Here is a 12,704-nt window from a genome sequence, read left to right as displayed (position 1 = left end):
ATACGATGAAAGGATGGGTCGACTGGGCTTGTACTCAGGGGATGAGAGGGGATCTTGTAGGAACATATCAAATTCGTAAGGGATTGGACAGGCTGGATGCAGGAAAAATGTTCCCGATGTTTGGGGGGAGTCCAGAACCAGGGGGGTCACACACACAGTTTAAGAATAAGGGGTCGGCCATTTAGGACTGAGATGAGGAAAAACTTTTCCACCCAGAGAGTTGTGAATCTGTGGGATTCTCTGCCGCAGAAGGGCAGTGGAGGCCGATTCACTGGATGTTTTCAAGAGAGAGAGTTAGATTTAGTTCTTGGGGCTAACGGAATCAAGGGATGTTGGGGAGAAAGCAGGAACGGGGTACTGATTGAGAACGATCAGCCGTGATCACATTGAATAGCGGTGCGTACAGGCTCGAAGGGCCGAATGGCCTCCTCCTGCACCTATTTTCTACGAGCTGGTGTTCGAGAGGGTCCAGAGGAGGTTTACTAGAATCTAGGGTTGAGGCGTGGAAACAGGCCCTTCGGCCCACCGGGTCCGCGCCGCCCAGCGATCCCCGCACACTAATACTATCCCACGCACACTGGGGACAATTGACATTTACACCAAAGCCAATTAACCTACAAACCCGCACGTCTTTGGAGCGTGGGAGGAAACCGGAGATCTCGGAGAAAAACCACGCAGGTCACGGGGAGAACGTGCAAACTCCGCACAGACGGCGCCCGTGGTCGGGATGGAACCCGGGTCTCCGGCGCTGTGAGGAGGCAACTCTACCGCTGCGCCACCGTGCCTCACCCATCCACCAAAACTCCAGCGGGCAAAACGTGTAGGAAAGAACTGCAGGTCAGGTGCTGTTTGAAACCGAAGGTAGGCCCAAAATGCTGGAATAACTCAGCGGGACGGGCAGCATCCCTGGAGAGAAGGAATGGGTGACGTTTCGGGTCGAGACCCTTCTTCAGACTGACCTCTCTGTCCTGGGCCTCCTCCACTGTCAGAGTGAGGCCCAGCGCAAATTGGAGGAACAGCACCTCGTATTTCGCTTGGGCAGCTCACACCCCAGCGGTATCAACATTGACTCTCTCACTTCAAGTAGCCCTTGCATTCCCTCTCTCTCCATCCCCCCCCCCTTCCCAGTTCTCCCACCAGTCTGACTGTCCCCGACTACATCCTATCTCTGTTTGCTTCGTTGTCACCTTCTCAAAGCCAACAATGATCCATGCTACATTTTCCATGAGCCACATCCCCTTTGATGTCTCGTTTTCACGCCTAATCCTTCCTTATAGGCAATAGACAATGGACAAGAGGTGCAGGAGGAGGCCATTCGGCCCTTCGAGCCTGTACGCACCGCCATTCAATGTGATCATGGCTGATCATTCTCAATCAGTACCCCGTTCCTGCCTTCTCCCCGTACCCCCTGACTCCGCTATCCTTAAGAGCTCTATCCAGCTCTCTCTTGAATGCATCCAGAGAATTGGCCTCCACTGCCTTCTGAGGCAGAGAATTCCACAGATTCACAACTCTCTGACTGAAAAAGTTTTTCCTCATCTCAGTTCTAAATGGCCGACCCCTTATTCTTAAACTGTGTGGCCCCTGGTTCTGGACTCCCCCAACATTGGGAACATGTTTCCTGCCTCTAACGTGTCCAACCCCTTAATAATCTTATACGTTTCGATAAGATCCCCTCTCATCCTTCTAAATTCCTGTGTATACAAGCCTAGTCGCTCCAGTCTTTCAACATACGACAGTCCCGCCATTCCGGGATTTAACTTAGTAAACCTACGCTGCACGCCCTCAATAGCAAGAATATCCTTCCTCAAATTTGGAGACCAAAACTGCACACAGTACTCCAGGTGCGGTCTCACCAGGGCCCTGTACAACTGCAGAAGGACCTCTTTGCTCCTATACTCTCTGAGTCTCCCTCTCCCCTGCCCCTCAGTCTGAAGAATGTTTTCTCTCCACGTCACCGTCTAAACCTCTCGTCTCTCTCTCTCTCCCCTTGACTCCAGTCTGAACAAGGGTCTCGACCCGAAACTATTATCTGAATGGTGGCCGATTAGGAGAAGGGGAGATGCAGCGAGACCTGGGTGTCGTGGTGCACCAGTCATTGAAAGTAGGCATGCAGGTGCAGCAGGCAGTGAAGAAAGCCAATGGTATGTTGGCATTCATAGCGAGGGGATTTGAGTATAGGAGCAGGGAGGTTCTGCTGCAGTTGTACAGGGCCTTGGTGAGACCGCACCTGGAGTATTGTGTACAGTTTTGGTCTCCTAATCTGAGGAAAGACATTCTTGCCATAGAGGGAGTACAGAGAAGGTTCACCAGATTGATCCCTGGGATGGTGGGACTTTCATATGAAGAAAGACTGGATAGACTCGGCTTGTACTCGCTGGAATTTAGAAGATTGAGGGGGGATCTTATAGAAACGTATAAAATTCTTAAGGGGTTGGACAGGCTAGATGCGGGAAGATTGTTCCCGATGTTGGGGGAGTCCAGAACCAGGGGGTCACAGTTTAAGGATAAGGGGGAAGTCTTTTAGGACCGAGATGAGAAAGTTTTTTTCCACACAGAGAGTGGTGAATCTGTGGAATTCTCTGCCACAGAAGGTAGTTGAGGCCGGTTCACTGGCTATATTTAAGAGGGAGTTAGATGTGGCCCTTGTGGCTAAAGGGATCAGGGGGTATGGAGAGAAGGCAGGTGCGGGATACTGAGCTGGATGATCAGCCTTGATCACATTGAATGGCGGTGTGTACAGGCTCGAAGGGCCGAATGGCCTCCTCCTGCACCTATTGTCTATGTTTCTATGAAACGTCGCCCGTTCCTTCTCTCCAGAGACGCCGCTGAGTCGCTCCGGCGCTTTGTGTCCGTCTTCGGAGCGTGAGTTGCCGGCACCTGCAGTTCCTTCCTCTCTCACGGCGTTGCCCGGGGGCGATCGTGGGCTAGCACCAGCGGCCAAGGGGGGGGGGGGACGGGCCGAGCGGCGCGGGTGAGAGGGGGCGGTCGGAAGGGGAAGGATCGGGGGAGGAGGTGCTTACCCAGGGGGCCTTGCTGAGCAGGGCGTTGAAGGGCCACAGCGAGTTTTCCTTCGCTCCCGTCATGTCCGGAACGCCGCCCGGCTCCAGCGGCGGTGAGGCGGGACCGTCCCACGGCGGCAGACCGCTGGCGGACATCAGTGCAGGGCTCAGCGCGGGAGATGGACTGCAAGGAAAGTAGACGTTCCATCAGCAAGTCCACACTGTAGGAGAAAATGCTCCCCACGTTTGCAAGAAACATGTTCCCGAAGTTGGGGGAGTCCAGAACCAGGGGCTTGTCTTCACTGGAGCTTAGAAGGATACAACAGACAATAGGTGCAGGAGGAGGCCATTCGGCCCTTCGAGCCTGTACGCACCGCCATTCAATGTGATCATGGCTGATCATTCTCAATCAGTACCCCGTTCCTGCCTTCTCCCCATACCCCCTGACTCCGCTATCCTTAAGAGCTCTCTCTTGAATGCATCCAGAGAATTGGCCTCCACTGCCTTCTGAGGCAGAGAATTCCACAGATTCACAACTCTCTGACTGGAAAAGTTTTTCCTCATCTCCGTTCTAAATGGCCTACCCCTTATTCTTAAACTGTGTGTGGCCCCTGGTTCTGGACTCCCCCCAACATTGGGAACGTGTTTCCTGCCTCTAACGTGTCCAACCCCTTAATAATCTTATACGTTTCGATAAGATCCCCTCTCATCCTTCTAAATTCCAGTGTGTACAAGCCTAGTCGCTCCAGTCTTTCAACATACGACAGTCCCGCCATTTATACGTTTCGTATTCTTATACTCTCTCTCCATCACCTCCCCCTTCCCAGTTCTTCCACCGGTCTTCCCGTCTCCGACTATATCTCCTATCTTTGTCCCGATCCCTCCCCTGACATCAGCCTGAAGAAGGGTCTCAGCCAGAAACGTCGCCCGTCCGTTGTCTTTAATGAGATGCTGCCCTACCCGCTGAGTTCCTCCAGCGTTTTGGGCCTACCTCGAACTAAAGCCTGCTTGGGATTGGTGTTGAATGGGGGCCGGGCTGAATTCCCTCACTTACTCGTTGCAAGGGGTGATCACCAACGTGGGCCGGGTTTTCAACAGCGGACTTGCGATCTCCAGCGGTTCCAACTCACACGACAGCCTGTAGCTGGGGCAGACACAAACGGTATCACTTTCCTTTGTCACGCATCACGGGTGGCGCGGCGGTAGAGTTGCCGCCTCGCGGCGCCGGAGACCCGGGTCCCATCCCGACCACGGGCGCCGTCTGTACGGAGTTTGTACGTTCTCCCCGTGACCCGCGTGGGTTTTCCCTCACACTCCAAAGACGTGCACTAATTCGTAGGTTAATGGAAGAAACGTCACCCATTCCCTCTGCCCTAGATGCGGCCTGACCTGCTGAGTTACTCCAGCATTTCAAGATACCTGTAGGTTAATTGGCTTCAGTTTTTTAAAAATGTAATTCATCTCTAATCTGCAGGATAGTTCGGTTTAGAGATACAACGCGGAAACAGGCCCTTCGGCCCACCGGGTCCGTGCCGACCAGCGATCCCCGCACATTAACACTATCTCACACACACATAGGGACAATCCACTTTTATACCGAGCCAATTAACTTACAAACCTGCACGTCTTTGGAGTGTGGGAGGAAACCGAAGTTGGGGGAGTCCAGAACCAGGGGCCACACAGTTTAAGAATAAGGGGTCGGCCATTTAGAACTGTGTGCAGTTTTGGTCTCCAAATTTGAGGAAGGATATTCTTGCTATTGAGGGCGTGCAGCGTAGGTTCACTAGGTTAATTCCCGGAATGGCGGGACTGTCATATGTTGAAAGACTGGAGCGACTAGGCTTGTATACACTGGAATTTAGAAGGATGAGAGGGGATCTTATCGAAACGTATAAGATTATTAAGGGGTTGGACACGTTAGAGGCAGGAAACATGTTCCCAATGTTGGGGGAGTCCAGAACCAGGGGCCACACAGTTTAAGAATAAGGGGTCGGCCACTTAAAACGGAGATGAGGAAAAACTTTTTCAGTCAGGGAGTTGTGAATCTGTGGAATTCTCTGCCTCAGAGGGCAGTGGAGGCCAATTCACTGAATGCATTCAAGAGAGAGCTGGATAGAGCTCTTAAGGATAGCGGAGTCAGGGGGTATGGGGAGAAGGCAGGAACGGGGTACTGATTGAGAATGATCAGCCACGATCGCATTGAATGGCGGTGCGTACAGGCTCGAAGGGCCGAACGGCCTCCTCCCGCACCTATTGTCTATCTTGGAGAAGACCCAGGCAGGTCACGGGGAGAACGTGCAAACTCCGTACAGACAGCGGCCGAAGTCGGGATTGAACCCGGACAGCATTTCGCTGGAAGGCAGCTACCGTGACCGCCCTGGACAGTGTGAGTGTGCGGGGATCGCCGGTCGGCGCGGACTCGGTGGGCCGAAGGGCCTGTTTCTGCGCGGTATCTCCAAACTAAACTGAGCCGCTGAGTTACTCCAACACTTTGTGTCTGCCTTTACTGATGAAGGCCGGATTGCCGAACATTTTCGTGACCATTCTATCGACCTGTGAGGCCACTCTCAGGGGTGAGGGTTCAGTTTAGTTTATTGTACCGAGGGTACAGTGAAAAGCTTTTGTTGTTGCGTGCTAACCAGTCAGCGGAAAGACAACGCACGATTACAATCGAGCCGTCCACAGTGTACGGGTACATGGTAAAGGAATGACGTCCAGCGCAAGGTAAAGCCAGCAAAGTCCGATCAAGGATAGTCCGAGGGTCTCCAGTGAGGTGGATAGTAGTTCAGCACTGCTCTCTGGTTGTGGTGGGATGGTTCAGTTGCCTGATAACAGCCGGGAAGAATCTGTCCCTGAATCTGGAGGTGTGCGTTTTCACACTTCTGTACCTCTTGCCCGATGGGAGAGGGGAGAAGAGGGAGTGGCCGGGGGTGAGACTGGTCCTTGATGATGCCGCTGGCCTTGCCGAGGCAGCGTGAGGTGTGGATGGAGTCGGTGGAAGGGAGGTCGGTTTGTGTGTGACGGTCTGGGCTGCTGGCCTTGCCGAGGCAGCGTGAGGTGTAGATGGAGTCGGTGGGAGGGAGGTTGGTTTGTGCGACGGTCTGGGCTGTGTCCACAATTTGCTGCAATTCCTTGCGGTCGTGGATGGAGCTGTTCATATCATATCATATATATACAGCCGGAAACAGGCCTTTTCGGCCCTCCGAGTCCGTGCCGCCCAGCGATCCCCGCACATTAACACTATCCTACACCCCACTAGGGACAATTTTTACATTTACCCAGTCAAATTAACCTACATACCTGTACGTCTTTGGAGTGTGGGAGGAAACCGAAGATCTCGGAGAAAACCCACGCAGGTCACGGGGAGAACGTGCAAACTCCTTACAGTGCAGCACCCGTAGTCAGGATCGAACCTGAGTCTCCGGCGCTGCATTCGCTGTAAAGCAGCAACTCTACCGCTGCGCTACCGTGCCGCCCTGCTGTGATGCATCCGTGTGTGTGTGTGTGTGGGGTGAGTGTGTGTGTGTGTGTGTGCGTGTGTGTGTGTGTGTGTGGGGTGTGTGTGTGTGTGGGGGGCGTGTGTGTGGGGTGTGTGTGTGTGTGTGTGTGTGTGTGTGTGTGTGTGTGGGGTGAGTGTGTGTGTGTGTGTGTGTGTGTGTGTGTGTGTGTGTGTGTGTGTGTGTCTGTGTGTGGGGTGTGTGTGTGTGTGTGTGTGTGTGTAGGGTGTGTGTGTGTGTGTATGTGTGTAGGGTGTGTGCGCGTGTGTGTGTGTGTGTGTGTGTGTGTGTGTGTGTGTGTGTGTGTGTGTGTGTGTGTGTGGGTGTGTGTATGTGTGTGGGGTGTGTGTGTGTGTGGGGGGTGTGTGTGTGTGTGTGTGTGTGTGTGGGTGTGTGTATGTGTGTGGGGTGTGTGTGTGTGTGGGGGGTGTGTGTGTGTGTGTGTGTGTGTGTGTGTGTGTGGGTGTGTGTATGTGTGTGTGTGTGTGTGTGGGGGGTGTGCGTGTGTGTGTGTGTGTGTGTAGGGTGTGTGTGTGTGTGTGTGTGTGTGTGTGTGTGTGTGTAGGGTGTGTGTGTGTGTGTGTGTGTGTGTGTGTGTGTGTGTGTGTGTGTGTAGGGTGTGTGTAGGGTGTGTGTGTGTGTGTGTGTGTGTGTGTGTGTGTGTGTGTGTATGTGTGTAGGGTGTGTGTGTGTGTGTGTGTGTGTGTGTGTGGGTGTGTGTATGTGTGTGGGGTGTGTGTGTGTGTAGGGTGTGTGTGTGTGTGTGTGTGTGTGTGTGGGTGTGTGTATGTGTGTGGGGTGTGTGTGTGTGTGGGGGGTGTGCGTGTGTGTGTGGGGTGTGTGTGTGTGTGTGTGGGGTGAGTGTGTGTGTGTGTGTGTGTGTGTGTGTGTGTGTGTGTGTGTGTGTGTGTGTGTGTGTGTGTGTGGGGGGTGTGCGTGTGTGTGTGGGGTGTGTGTGTGTGTGTGTGGGGTGTGTGTGTGTGTGTGTGTGTGTGTGTGTGTGTGTGTGTGTGTGTGTGGGGGGGGTGTGTGTGTGTGTGTGTGTAAACATCCTTGATTATGATTAAGAAGGAACTGCAGATGCTGGTTTACATCGAAGATGGACACAAAACGCTGGAGTAACTCAGCGGGTCAGGCAGCATCTCTGGAGAGAAGGAATGGCCGACGTTTCGGGTCGAGACCCTTCTTCAGACTGAGAGTCGGGGGAGAGGGTAACGAGAGATACAGACGGAGATGTGGAGAGATACAGAACACATGAATCAAAGACGCGCAAAAAAGTAACGGTGATAAAGGAAGCGGGCCATTGTTATCTGTGGGCTAGGTGAAAACGAGTTACAGACAACGAAACTCAACAAGACCACTTGAAAACTGGTACAACGACTAGGGGCGGGGAGGGGCGGAGAGAGAGGGGACGCAGGGGTTACTTGACGTTAGGCGCGGAATGCACCATGGGAGCAGGCCCTTCGGCCCAACTTGTCCTTGCTGACCAAGAAATACTTCGGTTTGTTCACAAGATGCTGGAGTAACTCAGCGGGTCAGGCAGCATCTCGGGAGAGAAGGAATGGGAGACGTTTCGGGTCGAGACCCTTCTTCAGACTGATGTCAGGGGGCCGGGACAAAGGAAGGATATAGGTGGAGACAGGAAGATAGAGGGAGAACTGGGAAGGAGGAGGGGAAGGGAGGGACAGAGGAACTATTTAAAGTTGGAGAAGTCGATGTTCATACCACTGGGCTGCAAACTGCCCAGGCGAAATATGAGGTGCTGCTCCTCCAATTTCCAGCGGGCCTCACTATGGCACTGGAGGAGGCCCATGACAGAGAGGTCAGACTGGGAATGGGAGGGGGAGTTAAAGTGCTGGGCCACCGGGAGATCAGTTGCGTTAATGCGGACCGAGCGCAGGTGTTCAGCGAAGCGATCGCCGAGATACTTCGGGCCTTGTTCGATGGTCTGGGCTGCCTCCACAATTCGCTGCGATTTCTTGCGGGTTGGGGGTTGGGGGTTGGGGGTTGGGGGTGAGGGGGGGTTGGGGGTTTGGAGGGTGGTCTCACCTCTCATCATCGCTCAGGGTATCGAGGCCGTCGAACCAGTGGAGAAACTCGGGCTCCTTCTCGAAGCTGTAATTGCGGCAGGCTTTCTGGAGCAGCCGGATCTGGGCGATGATCTCAAACTCCTGTCGGTCGGCACACGAGCCCCAGAGGCAAAGAGGAGACACCCAGGTGAGCAAAGGCACGTAGAAACAGAAAACGGGTGCGGGAGGAGGCCATTCGGCCCTTCGAGCCAGCGCCGCCATTCACTGTGATCATGGTTGATCGTCCACAATCAGTACCCCGTGCCTGCCTTCTCCCCGTACCCCTTGATTCCGCTAGCCCCTAGAGCTCTATCTAACTCTCTCTTAAATCCATCCAGTGAATTGGCCTCCACTGCCCTCTGCGGCAGAGAATTCCACAAATTCACAACTCTCTGGGTGAAAAAAGTTGTTTTCTCACCTCAGTTTTAAATGGCCTCCCCTTTATTCTTAGACTGTGTCTGTGGCCCCTGGTTCTGGACTCCCCCAACATTGGGAACATTTTTCCTGCATCTAGCCTGTCCAGTCCTTTTATAATTTTATACGTCTCTATAAGATCCCCTCTCGTCCTTCTAAACTCCAGTGAATACAAGCCCAGTCTTTCCAATCTTTCCTCATGTGACAGTCCCGCCATCCCGGGGATTAACCTGGTGAACCTACGCTGCACTGCCTCAATAGCAAGGACGTCCTTCCTCAAACATGTTTCCTGCCTCTAACGTGTCCAACCCCTTAATAATCTTATACGTTTCGATAAGATCTCCTCTCATCCTTCTAAATTCCAGTGTGTACAAGCCTAGTCGCTCCAGTCTTTCAACATACGACAGTCCCGCCATTCCGGGAATTAACCTGGTGAACCTACGCTGCACGCCCTCAATAGCAAGGACGTCCTTCCTCAAATTAGGAGACCAAAACTGCACACACAGTACTCCAGGTGCGGTCTCACCCGGGCCCTGTTCAACTGCAGAAGGACCTCTTTACTCCTGTACTCAAAACCTCTCGTTATGAAGGCCAACATGCCATTGGCTTTCTTCACTGCCTGCTGTGCCTGCACGCCTACTTTCATTGACTGGTGTACAAGGACACCCAGGTCTCGTTGCATTTCCCCTTTACCCAATCTGACACCATTGAGATAATAATCTGCCTCCTTGTTTTTGCCGCCAAGGTTTACTCACACTTATCCACATTAAACTGCATCTGCCATGCATCCGCCCACTCACACAACCAGTCCAAGTCACCCTGCAACCTCATAGCATCTTCCTCGCAGTTCACACTGCCACCCAGCTTTGTATCATCTGCAAATTTGCTAATGGTGCTTTTAATCCCTTCATCCAAGTCATATCCAAGAACCTTCAGGGGGCTCCCTAGATTTCTTTGACAGGAGAGGCTGCACTCTGAGAGGTCGAATGTAAGGGTAAGATATACTATGGATGGTAAGACCCTTGTCAGCAGCAATGTACAGAGGGGTCTTGAGGCCTCAGGGGGCTGCTGGAAGTGGCAACACAGGTAGACAGGGTGTCAAACAAGGCATACGGCCCTGGATAGAGTGGATGTGGAGAGGATGTTCCCACTAGTGGGAGAGTCTAGGATCAGAGGGCACAGCCTCAGAATTAGAGGACGTACCTTCGGAACGGAGATGAGGAGGAATTTCTTTAGTCAGAGGGTATCGGAACGTATAAGATTATTAAGATCTTATCGAAACGTGTTCAGATTATTAAGGGGTTGGACACGTTAGAGGCAGGAAACATGTTCCCAATGTTGGGGGGAGTCCAGATCCAGGGGCCACACACAGTTTAAGAATAAGGGGTCGGCCATTTAGAACGGAGACGAGGAAAAACCTTTTCAGTCAGAGAGTTGTGAATCTGTGGAATTCTCTGCCTCAGAAGGCAGTGGAGGCCAATTCTCTGAATGCATTCAAGAGAGAGCTAGATAGAGCTCTTAAGGATAGCGGAGTCAGGGGGTATGGGGAGAAGGCAGGAACGGGGTACTGATTGAGAGTGATCAGCCATGATCACATTGAATGGCGGTGCGTACAGGCTCGAAGGGCCGAATGGCCTCCTCCTGCACCTATTGTCTATTGTCTATTGTCTATTGAATCTGTGGGATTCTTTGCCACAGACGGCTGTGGAGGCCACAAGTCAGTGGCAGAGATAGATAGATTCTTGATCAGTGCGGGTGTCAGGGGTTGTGGGGAGAAGGCAGGAGAATTGGGTTAGGAGGGGGAGAGAGATCGGCCATGATTGAATGGCGGAGCAGACTTGATGGGCCGAATGGCCTGATTATATCCCTTTGTCTTTTGGCTTTGATTTATGGTACGCTTGACTTCATGAGTCAGGGGATTGACTATAAGTAACACAGCATCTCTGAAGAAGGGTCTCGACCCGAAATGTCACCCATTCCTTCTCTCCACAGATGCTGCCTGACCCGCTGAGTTACTCCAGCACTCTGTGTCCATCTCCACAGAGGCTGCCTGACCCGCTGAGTTACTCCAGCACTCTGTGTCCATCTCCGCAGATGCGGCCTGACCCGCTGAGTTACTCCAGCACTCTGTGTCCAACCTCAAATATCTCTGTCAGGGCTGAGAAACAGGGGATCAGAAATTGGGGAAGATTTTGTAGCCAGCTTTAGGAAAATTCCCCATGAAATAAACTTGGGCAAATAGATTTGAGATGTAAGTAATGTAAATACATCTAACGACACTCATGGACCACTTTCTGTTCCTGTCTGAAGAAGGGCCTCGACCCGAAACGTCACCCATTCCTTCTCTCCAGAGATGCTGCCCGACCCGCTGAGTTACTCCAGCGTTTTCTGTCTATCTTCTAAGACGTTCTTGCCTTAGAGGGAGTACAGAGAAGGTTCACCAGATTGATCCCTGGGATGGCAGGACTTTCATATGAAGAAAGACTGGGTAGACTGGGCTTGTACTCGCTGGAATTTAGAAGACTGAGGGGGGATCTTATAGAAACATATAAAATCCTTAAGGGGTTGGAGAGGCTAGATGCGGGAAGATTGTTCCCGATGTTGGGGAAGTCCAGAACCAGGGGTCACAGCTTAAGGATAAGGGGGAAGTCTTTTAGGACCGAGATGAGAAAACATTTCTTCACACAGAGAGTGGTGAGTCTGTGGAATTCTCTGCCACAGAAGGTAGTTGAGGCCGGTTCATTGGCTATATTTAAGAGGGAGTTAGATGTGGCCCTTGTGGTTAAAGGGATCAGGGGGTATGGAGAGAAGGCAGGTACAGGTTACTGAGCTGGATGATCAGCCATGATCATATTGAATGGCGGTGCGTACAGGCTCGAAGGGCCGAATGGCCTACTCCTGCACCTGTTTTCTATGTTTCTATCTTCGTCATAAAGCAGCACCTGCAGTTCCTTCTGACACATATTAAGAGTAGTTTAGTTTAGTTTAGAGATACCGCGCGGAAACAGGCCCTTCGGCCCACTGGGTCCGTGCCGCCCAGCGATCCCTGCACACTAACACTATCCCACACACACACTAGGGACAGGTTACTGAGGGGCAATCAAAGATAATAGAGCAGAGCAAGATGAACCACTCGACCCTAAAAACTGTAGTACGTCACCGATATTCTTGCTATTGAGGGCGTGCAGCGTAGGTTTACTAGGTTAATTCCCGGAATGGCGGGACTGTCGTATGTTGAAAGACTGGAGCGACTAGGCTTGTATACACAGGAATTTAGAAGGATGAGAGGGGATCTTATCGAAACGTATAAGATTAATAAGGGGTTGGACACGTTAGAGGCAGGAAACATGTTCCCAATGTTGGGGGAGTCCAGAACCAGGGGCCACACACAGTTTAAGAATAAGGGGTAGGCCATTTAGAACTGAGACGAGGAAAAACATTTTCAGTTGTGAATCTGTGGAATTCTCTGCCTCAGAAGGCAGTGGAGGCCAAGTCTCTGAATGCATTCAAGAGAGAGCTGGATAGAGCTCTTAAGGATAGCGGAGTCAGGGGGTACGGGTGGAGAAGGCAGGAACGGGGCACTGATTGAGAACGATCAGCCGTGATCACATTGAATGGCGGTGCGTACAGGCTCGAAGGGCCGAATGGCCTCCTCCTGCACCTATTGTCTGTTGTCTGTTGTTCATGTACGTTGTGTTTTTATGACCTTTTTTGCACATCAG

The 12,704-nt window shown here is 52.3% G+C and overlaps 1 protein-coding gene across 1 annotated transcript in view; it reads right to left on the bottom strand.

Moving 5' to 3' along the window:
- LOC144602891 (ral guanine nucleotide dissociation stimulator-like) overlaps positions 1-12,704 on the bottom strand; it is a 73,598-nt gene that overhangs the window by 44,228 nt on the left and 16,666 nt on the right. Inside the window, exons 7-9 of the mRNA XM_078416012.1 lie at positions 8,549-8,670; positions 4,057-4,146; positions 3,024-3,186 (exon numbers count right to left, since the gene is read on the bottom strand). Coding sequence (XP_078272138.1) covers positions 3,024-3,186; positions 4,057-4,146; positions 8,549-8,670 — 375 coding nt within the window. The remainder of the gene's footprint in view (positions 1-3,023; positions 3,187-4,056; positions 4,147-8,548; positions 8,671-12,704) is intronic.

This window comes from Rhinoraja longicauda, chromosome 19 (assembly GCF_053455715.1).
Source record: "Rhinoraja longicauda isolate Sanriku21f chromosome 19, sRhiLon1.1, whole genome shotgun sequence".
NCBI lineage: Eukaryota > Metazoa > Chordata > Chondrichthyes > Rajiformes > Arhynchobatidae > Rhinoraja > Rhinoraja longicauda.
The sequence above is the reverse complement of the archived record's forward strand: the minus strand, read 5'-3'. Positions and strand labels throughout refer to the sequence as shown.